At 43.2% G+C, this 15,927-nt stretch overlaps 1 protein-coding gene across 9 annotated transcripts in view; it reads left to right on the forward strand.

Annotated features, from left to right (window-relative positions):
• Window positions 1-3,816: 3,816 nt before the first annotated feature.
• Window positions 3,817-15,927, forward strand: part of CDC14A (cell division cycle 14A) — a 187,344-nt gene continuing 175,233 nt past the window's right edge. For 5 of the 9 annotated variants that reach the window (XR_003523313.1, XM_027613247.1, XM_027613253.1 and 2 more), the window contains exons 1-2: window positions 10,673-10,863; window positions 11,656-11,746. Coding sequence is in view for 4 of the 9 variants with exons in the window: in XM_027613247.1 (XP_027469048.1) it covers window positions 10,815-10,863; window positions 11,656-11,746 (140 nt within the window). In the remaining 5 variants the exon portion in view is untranslated. Of the gene's footprint in view, window positions 4,355-9,106; window positions 9,720-10,672; window positions 10,864-11,655; window positions 11,747-15,927 lie in introns of those variants that run through there. The other 4 variants (XM_027613272.1, XM_027613276.1, XM_027613260.1 and 1 more) reach the window with 4 other exon arrangements.

The following is a 15,927-nucleotide window of genomic DNA, read 5'->3' on the forward strand; positions in this document are numbered from 1 at the left end:
ACCTGAGCTGAAGGCAGAGGCCTAACGACTGAGCCACCCAGGGTGCCCCCAAAACCCCTTCTTAACAAATAGTTTTGGGCAATTATAAAATAGAAAGAGTGAGAAAGCTTCCTTTCCCAAATAATCCCTAGGCCTTTCTTTTTCTACCTGTGAAAATAAATATATATTTTGTCTTCTTACCATTTCTTTTTTAAAAAAATATTTTATTTATTTATTGAGAGAGAGAGAGGGAAAGCATGCATGAGTGGGGGGAAGGACAGTGGGAAAGGGAGAGAGAGAATCTCAAGCAGATTCCGTGCTGAGCGCAGAGCCCGACGTGGGGCTCAATCTCACAACCCTGAGATCACGACCTGAGCCGAAATCAAGATCAAGAGTTGGTCTCTCTCTCTTTTTTTTTTAAAGATTTTATTTATTTATTTGACAGAGACACAGCAAGAGAGGGAACACAAGCAGGGGGAATGGGAGAGGGAGAAGCAGACTTCCCATGGAGCAGGGAGCCCGATGTGGGGCTCGATCCCAGGACCCTGGGATCATGACCCGAGCTGAAGTCAGATGCTTAATGACTGAGCCACTCAGACATCCCCAAGAGTTGGTCGCTTAACCGACTGAAGCACGCAGGCGTCCCAGTCTTCTTCCCATTTCTGACACAGAGCTTCTAAGACTTTGGAATTTCCTGAAGGATAAGGGTGAGAGGAGCATCTTTGCTTATTCATAACAAGTCATACCTGAGTTTATGCTATGAGGTGATTCCTGGTGGGCTCCTAGATCGCTTCAGGATGGGGCAGATTACCGGAGGAACCGACCATGTGATTAGAGGGTTGGAACTTTCAGCCTCACCTCTAGACCTCAGGGGGAGGGGAGAGAGGCTGGAGATTGAGTTCAGTCACTAATGGCCAGTGATTAAAGATGGGAATCCGAGCGCTTTTGAGTTGGTGAACACATGGAGGTTCTGGCAGGATGACACGCCCAGAAAGGGCATGGAAGCTCTGAGCCCCTCCCCCATACTTGGCCTTATGCACCATTTGGCGGTTCCCGATTTGTATCCTTTGTAATAAACTAGTAATAGGAAGTAAAATGTTTTCCTGAGGCCTGTCAGCTTTTCTAGCAAATTATTGAACCTGAGGAGGGGTTTGTGGGGATCCCTGATTTATAGCCAGTGGGTCAGTGCAGGTGACAGTCTTGAACTAGTGCCTGGCATCTGAAGCAGAGCAGTCTCGTGGAACTGAGCCCTTCACCTGTAGGGTCTGTGCCAACTCCAGGTAGATAGTGGCAGAATTGAAGCTGGTGTCTCCGGAGAATTGGACAAATTGCTTGGTTTGGAAAGCACCCACATATTCAGTGTGAGAAATGTTGTGGGTAGAAACAGGAGAGAACTACCAAAAACAAAACTCTTTTAAAAGGGTATGTTTCCTGGGCGCCTGGGTGGCTCAGTTGGTAAGCAACTGCCTTCGGCTCAGGTCATAATCCTGGAGTCCTGGGATCGAGTCCCGCATCCGGCTCCCTGCTCGGTGAGGAGCCTGCTTCTCCCTCTAACCCTCTCCCCTCTCATGTTCTCTCTCTCATTCTCACTCTCTCAAAATAAATAAATAAAAAAAATCTTAAAAAAAAAGGGGGGTGTGTTTCCTGCATTTTAAAGGCATTAGCACACTATGAGCATTGCCTGCTATGGAGATGAGAGCAAAGATCTGATTTCATGCCAGGTATATTCATTTTGTATCTGTGGTTTTTAATCATGTAAAATCTGGGAAATTATTAATTAGATAGTAATTGTCAGTGTTTTTAAGAGATTTTCCTTTTGGAACACTTTAGGAGGTTATTCAACCTAGAATCTGAAGTAGATTATTTTATAGTCAAAGTGGTTAGGGACAATCAACATGCCATATAAGAAGTCAAGTAATCAAATGATTTATGTTAATTTATTATTTCTGAAATTTTTTTAAAAAAGCTTTTTAGAAATCAAATTCTTACAAACCCTGTTACTTTGTCAGTTAATTAAAATATTTTAATCAAGTGTAATTCTGATATATTCTATATTTTACATTTGCTTAGGGTCTTTGTACTAAAAAAACAGTATAGAAGAAATATACATTGTCTTATCCACATTTATCTCCAATATATGCAAATTAAATTTCAGCAATCTCAGACAACTCTTCCCTTTATGCACCTAATTATGTTCTGTAAAAAATGGGCAAGTTCTACTTTGTCTTTTTAATAATGAGAGCAAAAAAAAGAAAGAATGGAAGATCCTATTAAGTGAACCTAAGTCTATATTCTTGCTATAATTCTGCTTCTTTGAGGATTAATGGAGTAAGCTCCAGTCTGTTTACAATTAGTTTAAATACTTCACAGACTATTTCTGGCAATTCTAAAATCCCTACCTGGCTAGGCTTTGCCTACTTAATATATTTCATTTTGGGGCCCCATTACCCTCTGGATAAAGTCCAAATTTTTAACCTTTCATACCAAGATTCTTTTCCCTTTCCTCCCACTTCATTCTCTGTGCTGGAGCCAAATGGAAATTTGAACTAGCCTTTTCTCTATTGCATCCCAGCCTATGCAAATATACTTCCCTCAGTCTGAGACTTCCTCTTTGTGTCTTTCTTCTTCCCACCTTCCTGCCACCTTGCTGCCTCTATAGGCTGGCTTCCACCACCTGACTAGCTCCTATTCAACCTTCAAGTTTAGGATTCTCCGGTGTTTTTTGTTTGTTTGTTTGATGTTATTTATTTATTTATTTATTTATCTATCTATCTATTTTTAAAGTAAGCTCTACTCCCAACGTGGACTTGAACTCATGACGCTGAGATGAAGAGTTGCATGCTTGGGGCGCCTGGGTGGCTCAGTTGTTGGGCATCCTACTCTTGGTTTCGGCTCAGGTCATGATCTCATGGGTTGTGGGATCTAGCCCTGTGTTGGTGGGCTCCACACTCCACCGGAAGTCTGCTTGAAGAGTCTCTCCCTCTGCCACTCCCCCTGCTCGCCTGCTGTCTCTCAGATAAATGAATAAATTTAAAGAAAAAAAAGAGTTGCGTGCTCCACTGACTGAGCCCGCCAGGCGCCACAAATCTAGGTTTCTTTAGGGAACTCTTCCCTTGCTTCTCAGCTTGGATCCTATTCAAAGCTTTTCTACTGCATGTATCCTGCTTATGGAGCTTGCTTGCTTCTCATCCATCTCTAGAATGTTGCTTCCTTAAGAACAATAAATCGGCCTTGTTCTTGATTTTAATCCTAGCACTTGGCACAATGCCAGGTACATGGTACACAGTTAATATTTGCTAAATTAATGGATGCATAAATATGAAAATGTATATGTGATGTTATGAGAAATAAAACATAGTTATGATGAGAAATATTTAATCTAAAATATCCTAATAATTTTAGGATAAGCAGAAATTATTTTGGTTTGTGTGCATGTCAGATTACTCATATTATGATTATCCTACATTCATAAATCTGAATTATACTTCGGATATACTCTGGAGAATGACATAGATCCTAATGTAGGAAGGCTTGGTCCATGGAAGATATAAAGTATGTTTTTCCCCCATGGGAATCAATACAAGTGTAAGTGTTAACAGCAACAGCAAGAATAACCATCAGTTCGGTGAAATTATACAGTATTTTGTGATTGGAAAAATGGAAAACAAGGGCCTCCTGTTAGTTTATTGAAAAGATTATTTTCTCCTGGAGTTTCTGCACAGGAGTTGGCACCAGAAACCTAGAATTCCAAAGGGGCCTCAAGGGTCCCCGTGGGAACTGCAGGGAACAACATTTGTGTCCCAGGCTTCTGGAACAGAACGATTAAAAGAATGTGAGCCAGAGCAGGGGAATTTAGGAATCCACTGAGGATGCCTGAATGGGGTCCTTGGCCCCCATCACACTTTAGAGATAGTATCATGGCTATAAGCAGTCAGAAATGAAAAACAAAGTTAACTTGTACCTTGTGAGGATGTCCTCAGTTGATAAAAAGAACTTCTCTGTGAGTGTCTATTTTGCTTATGTTATTGGCCAGAAGTAAATTAAGTAAAAATACCTAGATCCAAAGAAATATAATAGTTTGAGGCTTGTGAATATCTGATTTTGGAAATAATTTTGTATTTAATATAAGCTTTAACATTAATAACAAATATTTACACAATGGCATCACATCATGGCACTCTTATTTAATTCTACTATTATTCCTGTGAATTAGAAATTATTATAATCCCTATTTAATGCCAGAGGAAACAGTCTAAGATAATACACACAGCTGGTGATAGAGTGATGCCTGAAACTCGGCTTCTGATGATAAATCCAGTAGTTTTTCCATGACTCCCGGCTGCAAAGGAACTGTTTGCATAAAGAAGCAATTCAGGTGAGTTCATTTCCCAACATTTTAATTACTCATTTATCTATTCATGCTCCATGCATCTGTTTTGTGGCGGTTTTCTCATCTGTAAAATGGGAATAATAATAGTACCTACCTCATAGGCAACTGATGTGAGAGCTGAGGTACAAATTGCTGTGCACGGTTTTCAACAAAATTTAACTGTTAATTATTATTACTTTCCTGCTAGAAACATGTACAGAGTATAGTAGGGACATGTATTAAATGGGCTTGTGAGGGCACATTGGAAACTTGAGATCAAAACGTGTCACTAAAGTGATGGTGATGAGGGTGGTGGTAGTTGAGGCAGTGGTGATGGGGGTGAGGAGTGGCACACAGAATATTATTTTATACATTTTTGGAGAAAAAAGTGTTCACTTCTTTATTTCCTCTTCAAAAAAAGAGTAGAAATGACAAATAAATGTAGATAGATACATTCTGTAAGTTTTTTTTTAAAGATTTTATTTATTTATTTGACACAGAGAGATATAGTGAGAGAGGGAACACAAACGGGGAGTGGGAGAGGGAGAAGCAGGCTTCCTGCTGAGCGTGGAGCCCTGTGTGAGGCTCGATCCCAGGATGATGGGATCATGACCTGAGCTGAAGGCAGACGCTTAACGACTTAGCCACCCAGGCGCCCAATTCTGTAAGTTTTTTAAAAAAGATTTATTTATTTATATGAGAGAGAGAGTGTGGTGGGGGAAGGACAGCGGGAGAGGGAGAGAGAAACTCCAACTAGACTCCACGCTGAGCGCAGAGCCCAACGTGGGGCTTGATCTTATGACCCTGAGATCAGGACCTGAGCCAAAACCAAGAGTTGGGTGCTTAATCAACTATGCCATCCAGGTGCACCAAATTCTGTAAATTTTAAAACTGTATTGAGTTGTTAGCCTATTTGAAAAATCTAGCAAATTGGCCAATAAATTGAGTACTGTTAAGTATATTGACCTAGCCATGGAACTTTCTTTCATATTCTAAAAAGATGTCATTCTTTACTGGCTTGCATCAATCAAGGATAAGACGATTATTGAATTGAGTTGTTATATTTAATGTTCACTAAATTTCTCAAACTATGTTCTATAGAATACTGGTTATACTATTAAGAAATAGTGGAAAAAATAATTCAGATTTTTATAGAAGCCATATCACAACAATAGCAGTGGCAGATAATGCAGCATCTCTTATTTTTCCATTCAGAGCTTAAATTATTTCAATATTTCCTTTAAAAATTTGAAGAAAATATTAGGCATATACATTATTATTGCTTGACATTTTATCATCTCAAAAGTTTAAGAACCCATGAGCTAAACAATGTAAGATGAGCTAAGTTAGGAGAAAATTGAGAAAAGATTATTGGTATTAGTGCAAATAATGAATACTGGTCTTGTTTCTACCACCAATCAGTTATGTGACTTCAGAAAATTAATTACCCACCATGGACCTCAGTTTCTTCTTCTGTTTTCTTTCCTCTATCTGCCGCATCATTTTTACAAGTGAAATATTTTGTAGTAGCCCTGTGTCCTCATCCATCATTCTCCACCCCCATCCCTAGGTGGGGCCTTTGCTACCTTAGGCTCTATGGAGCCTGTTTGAAAACTGGAACTAGCCGATCTCTCAGATCCTAACAGATTCTTAACCATCTTTGATTCTGGTTTGGAGTTCTTAAACAGGCATTGGTTATCAGTGTGATGCAGAATTTGTCTGGGTTGGCCAAGATTTTAGCACCTGTGGGCAGCTGTTTCATGAGTCACATTATCTACATATTTTTGATATTTTGATTGTTCTGTAATAACAGTTTGTAATTGTAATTATATATATAATATATTATATATAATTATATATATAATTATATATATATATTTAAAGCTGGAAGAATCATTGAGAAACACTATTATTATATTATTATTATATTATAAGCATTATTATATATAATAATATATAATATGTAATAATATATAATAATATACAATATAAAATAATTTAAAGCAATTATAACTAAAAATTGCTTTAAATTATTTTTGGTACCAGACAAGGAATCAAAATATTTAAACAATTCAAATTACTTTGAATATCAAATTACTCAGAAGCACAGTTTTCCTTGTTTCACAGTTAAACTGAAAATTAATTTTTAGAAAGAACTCAAAGTATGGGGGCACCTGGGTGGCTCAGTCGTTAAGCTTCTGCCTTCGGCTTAGGTCATGGTCCCAGGGTCCTGGGATAGAGCCCCACATCAGGGCTCCCTGCTCCGCGGGAGGCCTGCTTCTCCCTCTCCCACTCCCCCTGCTAGTGTTCCCGCTCTCGCTATATCTCTCTCTGTCAAATAAATAAATAAAATCTTAAAAAAAAAAATTCAAAGTAGGTATTCTATAGCTTTTTACTTACTCATATAATATCAGCATGACTGAAAAAAGCAACTAAAAGAGCATGTTCCCATACTATATCCTAATAAGAAATGACACTTTGAATAGAATATGTAAATATCACAGTTGTCAGGTCTTTGATTAGCCTAAGCAACTTTTCCCTTACCCTTCTCCAACAACAGAGAATAGTTTCCTTCTTTTTGTAGCTAAATGATCAAACTTGGTTCTTTTACGTTTTTCATCGCCTTCTTCTCATCTGAATCTTCTATCAGTGCTTTTTTCTGATCTCAGAACTAGTCACACTAGGTCATCACTGGCCTGCATTCAATTCTGGGACACACTTATTAAGGGAGATAGACACACTGGAGAAGAAAGTGACTGAACTTGAAGCCATGTAATTTAAGAAAAGGTTGAAAGAAATGAGGATTTTAATCTGGGAAAGACTAAGAGGAAGAAGTGGCCCAGGGGAGCTGCCTTTGCATTTTTGAAGAGGCGTTATGTTCAAGAATGACTAAGGGTGTTCAGTACGGCTTCAAGGGGCAGAATTAGAACCAGATATATTTTGGTGACAAATTTTGGAGCTGCCTCCTACAGTGAGTTTTCTAGCTCTGCAGGTACACACATATAGTCTGTAGACTGCCTCTCACTGTGTGAGAGACAGGATTCAAGTGATGTTCACAGAGTTACTGTCGTTGAGACAATTTTATACTTAACTGTTAGATTTCTATGTATAATATTCCTTCCTTTTCTTCATTGAGTGACATTTTAATTCTCTCAGTATTTTCTTTATGTGTGAAACACGTTTCTTTATTGTTCTTCAAAATTAAAGTCATTTCCTAACACTTTTATTAAGTTGGACAATTGGAAAGAAGTTTCTTCCATTATCTTCCTCCATAGACTGAAATCATGCCTTTATTATGAAACTGCAGCCAATAGGAACACTGACCTCATGGTAATTGAGGGAATAAAGCATTTTATGATCTCATTAGAACCTTGAGGTGGATGTGTGCTATGCGTATGCACTAGCTTGTTTGCAATTTTCCTTGTAGAATATTCCATATCTTTTAGATTGTGCGGATTTTGGTTTAGAGAGATTTCATTATACTGATAATCATTTATTTTTCTTTTGTGCAACATTAAAAAATTACTTAGAGAGTCTTCAAGAATTTCATTATAATACCCATATTGTAAATATGCTAAGGAAAAAGAAACTTTTTCATTTTGAGTTCTTAATTTTAAAAACTTTTATTTGTTCAGAACATAATTCACTCTTCATGACCAAAATTTCTTTTTTTTTTTAATAAAGATTTTATTTATTTGACAGAGAGAGACACAGCGAGAGAGGGAACATAGGGGGAGTTAGAGAGGGAGAAGCAGGCCTTCCGCTAAGCAGGGAGCCCGATGTGGGGCTCCATCCCAGGACCCTGGGATCATGACCTGAGCCGAAGGCAGACGCTTAATGGCTGAGCCACCCAGGCACCCCCATGACCAAAATTTCTAAGCCAGGGAATTACGTGAAAGAAATGTTTTTGTAAATTCATTTTAGAAAATAACAAGAGGGTGTTTTTAAAGCTGCTTTCTCTGAAAATGCAGATTTAGAGTTCATTAGACTATATTGACTTCGTGAGATTAAAAGTTTATATGTTGTATGAGAATGTGGACTTCTTTTTTCATGCAATTTTTCCAATACAGACTGAGATGAAAAGTTTTTAGGAAATTTGCAAGTGAATTTAGATTCTACAGGAATGTTAGATCAGCAAATTTGGAAACAGATTACCACCATGAATTCAGACTTCTAAACAAAGGGGTTAAGTTTGTTGACATTCCTTTGCTTTCCTTTGCCACCTTTCACATACAAAAAAGTGTTAGAAATTTTCAATAAAATAATTTGATTTGGCCAACATGATTGTTGACACCAAGACTGGGGGAATATCGGGCAAAATTCAAGTAATCGTGTGAGTGTGGACAACATATTTGAGAGATATTTTCCTCCTTTAGAACTCCATAGCCATGGCCAGTGGCCTGTAAGACACTGAATGCATCTCAACGCAAAACACTCATTACAATTCACCTTTCAGGACTTTTATAGTTCTAAAAACTCTTTATATATATATATATATATATATATATATATATACTTTTTTTTCATGTGAAGATTAAACGGTGCTGTATGGGCATAGGGTATAGGAGGTGCTTCTCAATGATTCTTCCATCTTTAAATTTATATGGTCTAAAGAATTGGATGTTAGGGTTTTTTTTTACTCTCTTACAAGGACATGTTTGATTAGAATTGAGATGTTCTATTGTTTCTGAATATCTAAGAAATACATTTTTTTTCTTATGAGAACAATTAAAAAAAAATCAAACCATTCAGGTTTCCAAAAGCAGCTTATATTTATTTTCTGTTACTGTTTCGCTTTTTGGACTAACGAGCTAAGACCAAGGAGTTGAGTTCTGCACGCTGGCCTCACAGCGCTCCTTCAAAGTCGGCGGGGCTGTTCTTCACTCGCGCGCCCCCTTTCTCCCAAAGGCGGGCGCAAATCCCTTTCTGTTTCTGGAGAAACCGCTCAGAGCGCATGCTCTTCTGATGATGGAGCCGTAGCGCCATTTTCATATCCAAGGGACTCTCCTGTAATTAGGCGCGTCTTCGGGCACCCTGTATCAAAGTTGTTCAAACAATATGAGGAGCTTCACAGAAACAAGACAGGGGCTTTTTTGAGACGACCCACTCCCTGCAGCGCTTCAGCTAAGACTACGTAAAGAGATTCTTTTGTGTTAATTTCCCCCGTGTTCAAGTGGTCCTCTCCTGTGTCGCTGGCCTTGCTTCCTCGCCCCCCCCCCCCCCACGGGCCAGAGCAATATAAAGGTTGGGCATTTGTGATGATTTCGTGCCCACAGTGGTGGCCCCACTGAGAGGACGTGGGGGACCGGGTGGGAACGTTTTCCCCCATGAGAACAAAGCACAAGTTATACCAAAGTCCAGTATGTTAGAGGTAACCGGTACATATTCTTTTGAGCGAGGAGGTAGCGCTTCTTTTTAAATTTTATTTATTTTTAATAAAGATTGAGATCAGTCAGTGGGGGGGATGCGGAACGCTTGAAAGATCTGCTATGGTAGGCGGGGCGCGGAGATCTGAGGTCTTTTAAGTGTGTGTGTGTGTGTGTGTGTGTGTGTGTGTGTGTGTGCGCGCGCGAGCGCAAGAGTTTAGGAGAACGTGGGTGAGGGGGTGAAAGAGAAGGAAAATCTAGAGGGAGAGAAGACTTAGTGGGCGCATCCTTGCCTATGAAGCCGCAATAGCCCCTTTCCCGACATCCACTCCCTACTCCACCGTTTCATTCATAAGTTTCTGGTCTGGAAGCCCCGCCCGTGTCCCGGGGGCCGAGGGCCCCGTTTCCTGTACAGCAATTGGTGGACGGCAACAAAGCCTTAGCAACTGGCTCCTAGTGACCCGCGGGGCGCCTGGTAACTGGGGCACGGGGCCCGCACCGAGAAAGGAGCGGGGCTGTCCCTTTAAGGGATGGCCGCGGAGCCGTGAAAGTGGAGGGGGCTGAGGGAGGGCGGGGAGGAAGGTCTGAGGGCGGACCTAGGGAGGAGGAGGAGGAAGAGTTGCTGCTGAAAGGAGGTGGCGAAGGAGGAGCCGGAGCAGCTGCTGCCAGCCCGCGGGCACCGGAGTCCTGCCCGCTGCCGCACGAGTAGCCACGGGCGCGATCGGGGCCAAACGTCTCCTCCTCTATGATCACTTTGGGAGCGGGGGGAAGACTTTTCCCGGCCTTGAGAGCTGGTCTGCGTTTCCCTGGCGCGGCGGCGGCGGAGCAGCGACAGCAGCCGGGTCCGAATCGGAGCGGCCACAGCCTGGGGCGTGTGCGCCCCGCGCGGAGCGGGCTCGGGTTCCCCACGGAATGTTCCCGGGGCGCCCCGCGCGCTGACCCCCCAGCCGCCTCCGCCTTCGGCGCCTGCTGCCTCTCTCGGGCGGGTTCGGTGTTCGGGACTGCAAGCTTCCCGGCTCCTGGGCAGTGGGGAAGCCCCCGGGGGCGGGTGACCTCAGCTGGCCACGACCCAGCCCTCCCCCGTGCGTATCTCGCTTAAGATGGCAGCGGAGTCAGGGGAACTAATCGGGGCTTGCGAGTTCATGAAAGGTGAGGAGCAGCCGCCCCGCATCCTCCAACCCTCCCTCGCCCCCAACTCTTCACTTCTAACCCCTACGTCCCAGCCGCTGCCTCTGGCTTCTCCAGGGGCCTCCGGTGTCCTGCAGCCGCTGCGCGCGCTCTCGTCCCCTCTCCGTACTGTCCTCTCCCCGAGGACCCCCTGCTTCCGGCTTCTCTGTCTTTCTTGCGTCCCTGGTTCCCTCTGCAGCTCCCTCGGATGGCCTTCCCGCCCGGTAATGGGACAGCGCCGGGTTCGGTCCGGCTTCTGCACGCAGCAGCTGGTGGGGATCCTGCTCCGGTAGATTTTTTCGGTCTCCTTTATCCCGCTCTTGCTCTTCTCGGTTTTCGGGACACCCCCCAGGCACACCTCCCTGTCTCTTCCTCCCTTCCTCTTCTTGAAGTCTTCGGAGCTGCAGGCTCGCCTCTCTTCCCCTTCCGCAGCTGCTGAGGTCTGGAGATTTGTGAGCCAAACTTGCATCTCCAGTTCTACGGGTACCCCCAGCTTCTGTCTGCTCCCGCTGGCCTGAAACAGGGAAGATTATGGGAACTCTGCCTCCCAGCTGAGTGTCTCAGTCGGGTCCCCCTTCTCGCCTCTCCGTTGTGCTCTTGGTCTCTGGGTTTCTGGGAGAGATCAGGTTTCTGCAAGAATTCCACGTGTTAATGGGGTCTTTAAATAATGGGTAGGAGTTATTATTTTGATCTTTCGTGTATTATCACCACTCCCCACGTTCAGCTTCCCTACTTCTCATACGTTTTCTCCCGTCTTTTAAACTTGTCTTTCAGATCGGTTATATTTTGCTACTTTAAGGAATAGACCAAAAAGCACAGTAAATACCCACTATTTCTCCATCGATGAGGAGCTGGTCTATGAAAAGTAAGTTTCTATTTTTTTTTCCTCTTAACTTTTTAGCCTGTTGGCTGGCTCTTTGGTGAAGGAACCCTATGCACCTTTATGGCAGTTTTATTCACTCCGCACTCCCCCCCCCCCCCCCCCCCCGTGGTGAAAATAACAACACCATTTTTTGAAGACTCAGATGCTTGGGGAGAGGTGCAGGCGAAGTTAACATAATGTGACCCTGTCAACAGCCCAGTCATTTTAGACCTTTTTCTCTATGAGCTCTTCCTGCCACCACCACAAATTGCAACCGTAGATACCTAACACTCCCCAGAGTAGGACCAGGGAGACTCTGTCCTTGCTAGACGCTGTAATTGGCCTGTGAATCAGCCCGGGAGTATTTATGGAGCACCCACAGAGTACAGGGAAGTGTGTGTATTACAGGTGCTTCAGCCTTCCAGTTCACAAGGCTTCTGTTGTCTCTCAGGATGTTTTTGTTTCTGCAGCTCGTTTTTGGAAAGTGGGACATGTTTAGCTGAAGGTAGCTGTACCCAAGTCATATCTATGAGTAAGGTTTTACCTGTGTGAGAAATTATCGGATTATTTTCTTTGGGTGCCCCAGGCTTCCGAGTATTACTTTCTTTGTCTTTGAGGAAGTGGTATAGGAGTGCTGATTTACTTTCTCTGGTTACTTTGCTTCTGTGGGATTAGGATTTGAGAGTGTAAAATAAGAATAGGAAATTGTTATCTGTGAAAGGCAATTAATTTAGAGGAAAAGGATATCTTAATACTTTAAGGGCAATAAAAATTTAATTAAAGGGAGATAAACCTCTACTCAATAAAAGCAACAGATAATAAGGAATAGGAAGGCTGAATTGACTTGATTATGTTCTCATTAAAAGAGCTGGTGTTGGGGCTCCTGGGTGTCTCAGTTGTTAAGCATCTGCCTTTGGCTCAGGTCATGGTTCCAGGGTCTTGGGATCGAGCCCAGCATTGAGCCCCACATCGAGCCCCGCATCCGGCTCCCTGCTTGGCGGGAAGCCTGCTTCTCCCTCTCCCACTCCCCCTGCTTGTGTTTCTGCTCTCACTATCTCTCTCTCTGTCAAATAAATAAATAAAATCTTAAAAAAAAATAAAAGTGCTGGTGTTTCAGAGTAGTCCAGTATATTTTAACTTAAACATTTAATTTGACTTTCTTGTTGTTTAACCAAACAGGCAATTGAATGAACATAGTTGAATGAACCATAGTGACTCTAGTAAGCTTCCTAGGACAAGTCCCCTTAAAAGGGATTTTGGTTAAAAGGGATTTTGGCTGATCTGCCTAAGGATGTGTGGGTACCACAAAGGCATTTGAAGAGTGAGAGCATTCTCAACTTTTAAGAGTGTTGTCTTTTATTTGACGGCAAACTGTCTTTAACTGTCACTTCATCATAGGGATTCTTGAGACTGATGTCTTCAGGACTTTGCTCTTAGTGGTGCTGGAGGCAGGATGCTTCTTGAATGGCTGAAGTCAAAGTGGGAATGAAAGAGTCCTTTGCTGCGGCAAAGAGGTCTAAATCCCTGGTGTCAGATTACAGCCCTGCCCCTAGACCCAGTGGAGGACTGCGCTGCCTGCTCCCTGACCCCATACCTGGATGACGTCACTGCTAGCTGTGTTTAGTGACTGAGCACTCTATTGTTGGCAATGTGCATTGTTGTGGCTTTCTTTTTGTGAGGTTAGGGTTTGGGGACCTCTTGTGCGTCTGAGGGTAGGGACTGTGGATGTGTCATTATGTTCTATTTTGCAATGACTGACATGCCAGAGGCTGTTAATACATCACGGAACAAGCTTCTGTCATTGAGGTCTGAGTTGCTTCTTTAGGGATGGCTCAATGGTAGATCTAGCAGGAAATTACATTTAGCCACTCAACGCAGTTGCTCGATGGTTTTTTGATTGTGGTATTGATAGGTGAGGAACGGTTTTTGAGTATTTTAATGTTGCTATTTTAGGATAGGGCGACAAATCCCATTCCTCTTATATTTATTTTACTGTATTTCTGGTGTCTTGTAAAGAAGGGCTTGCTGGAGAGACCATCCCCTTTCTATTGTGAGTTTTGATGTCATCTGAAACTGTGAAGAGGACCCCTGTCTGGGCAGAGCGTACACTTCTCTGGGTTTGGACTTGCCCAGCTACCGTGTCACAGCAGTGGCTGTGCTTCCGATCAGCCATGATTCCATCTTTTTTGTAACCCCAACATATTACTCATGGCTAGATGCTGGAGAGAATACGGTGACGATGAATGCACATATGACCTTCGAGGAGCCACAAGCCTGTAGGGAGAATGAGAGCAGTGCAGTGAGAGGTACAGAAAGAGAACTGTCTTCAGGTTAGCATAGCCGCTGTGCTAAGAGGGGTTCCCAGGCAGGTGGGAGCACATTTCGTTGAAGTGTTTAGAAAAGGGTTTCATGGAGTTACAGTTGGTTTGAAGGGTGGACAGAGTTTTATCAGGCAGAGATGTGAGAGGAGAGATCCCAGGAGCAAGAACAGCAAGGATAAGGAAGGAGGTTCTGGAGTGGGTTCAGGGACTAGTAAGTCCCCCAATTTGCATGGTATATATTCAGGTCCCCGGGGGATGTGCAATATGAAGTTGAAAGGTCAGTGGGGTGCGGACTGAATGCCAGAGTGGGGATCCACCGTTTCATTGGACGTCATTGGACTCCTATGGGTTTTGGGGGCAGTCCATGGTATGACTGGATCTGGGCTAAGGGCAAATAATGGCAAACATTTATTGAGCGTTTAAATGTATGCTAGGTGCTGTTCTAGGTGCCCCACAACTATTAATCATGAATTCATTTTATTTTCACAACAATTCCACGAGGCCGGTACTATTATCATCCTTCGTGTACAGAGATGATGAGAGTTAGGGTACAGAGAGGTTAGGTAACTTGCCCAAGGTCCCAGAATGAAGACGTAGCAGAGCTAGAGTTTGAGACTGGGCCCTCTGGTTCTGGAGTATGTAGATCTCCTCTCAAAAAGTTAATACGATAGCATCATTTAAGGTGGGTTAGGGTGGAAGTGGAAGCCCACTTAGAAAAATTCTGGAATGTTCAAGGGGAAGATAAGTGCCTAGATTAGGATTGGTGGCAATGGTGGTGGACAGAAGAGATCTGAATCCACGTGACTGGCAGCAGATCAGGTGGGTGGGTTGGGGGCTGCTGGGTAAAAAGAGGGAGGAAAGAAGTCCTTAACACAGCCTGGGTCCCAGTGAGCCTGCCGGGGCCGTTTGCTGAGCAAGAAGTAGGGTGGAGGAATTGGTATTAGTGGGGACATCAGGCATTCCATTTTGATCAGGTTGAATTTAAGGAATTTAAGGGACATCACATAGACTTGAAGTTCTTAAATTTGGGGACTTTTCCCCAAAGGGTTGATAAAGCTGCGAGAATGATGTGATTTGGGGGAAGAAAGAGAAGACATCAAGGTCTGTATTTCACAGGCAGGGCTAGGAAGAGAGGGGCAAGGGAAGGAGGAGGAAATAGACAGAGAAAGAGGTGGACAAACGGCAGAGAGAGAGAAGAAAGGGAGGAAGGACAGAGGCCTGGGAATTCATCTTGTCAGCACTGCTTCTTTGGGAAGTGTAGATTGAGAGATTCTGCAAAGCCCCTGGAAGCATGTAGAGTAACCTGTGTTCTATCTGTGGAGGATGTCTTGTAGGGAGAAAAATCTTGACTGTCAAATCATATTGTACACCTCTCCAGGGAAAGGAGTGTTTTTTTTTTTTTTAAAGATTTTATTTATTTATTTGAAAGAGAGAGAATGAGAGTCAGAGAGCACGAGAGGGAAGAGGGTCAGAGGGAGAAGCAGACTCCCCGCCGAGCAGGGAGCCCGATGTGGGACTCGATCCCGGGACTCCGGGATCGTGACCTGAGCCGAAGGCAGTCGCTTAACCAACTGAGCCACCCAGGCGCCCTGCTGACTTTATTTTCAACTAGACTAAAATACACACTAACACAAATTTTTTTGAAAAAGGGTTTTTTTTTTTTTAAGATTTTTATTTATTTAACAGAGAGAGGGAGAGCACAAGTAGGCAGAGTGGCAGACAGAGGGTGAGAGAGAAGCAGGCTCTCCGCCGAGCAGGGAGCCCGATGTGGGGCTTGATCCCAGGACCCTGGGATCATGACCTGAGCTGAAGGCAGTCGCTTAACCAACTGAGCCACCCAGGCACCTGAAAGGACTGTGTTTA

Source organism: Zalophus californianus, chromosome 4 (genome assembly GCF_009762305.2).
Source record: "Zalophus californianus isolate mZalCal1 chromosome 4, mZalCal1.pri.v2, whole genome shotgun sequence".
Classification (NCBI taxonomy): domain Eukaryota; kingdom Metazoa; phylum Chordata; class Mammalia; order Carnivora; family Otariidae; genus Zalophus; species Zalophus californianus.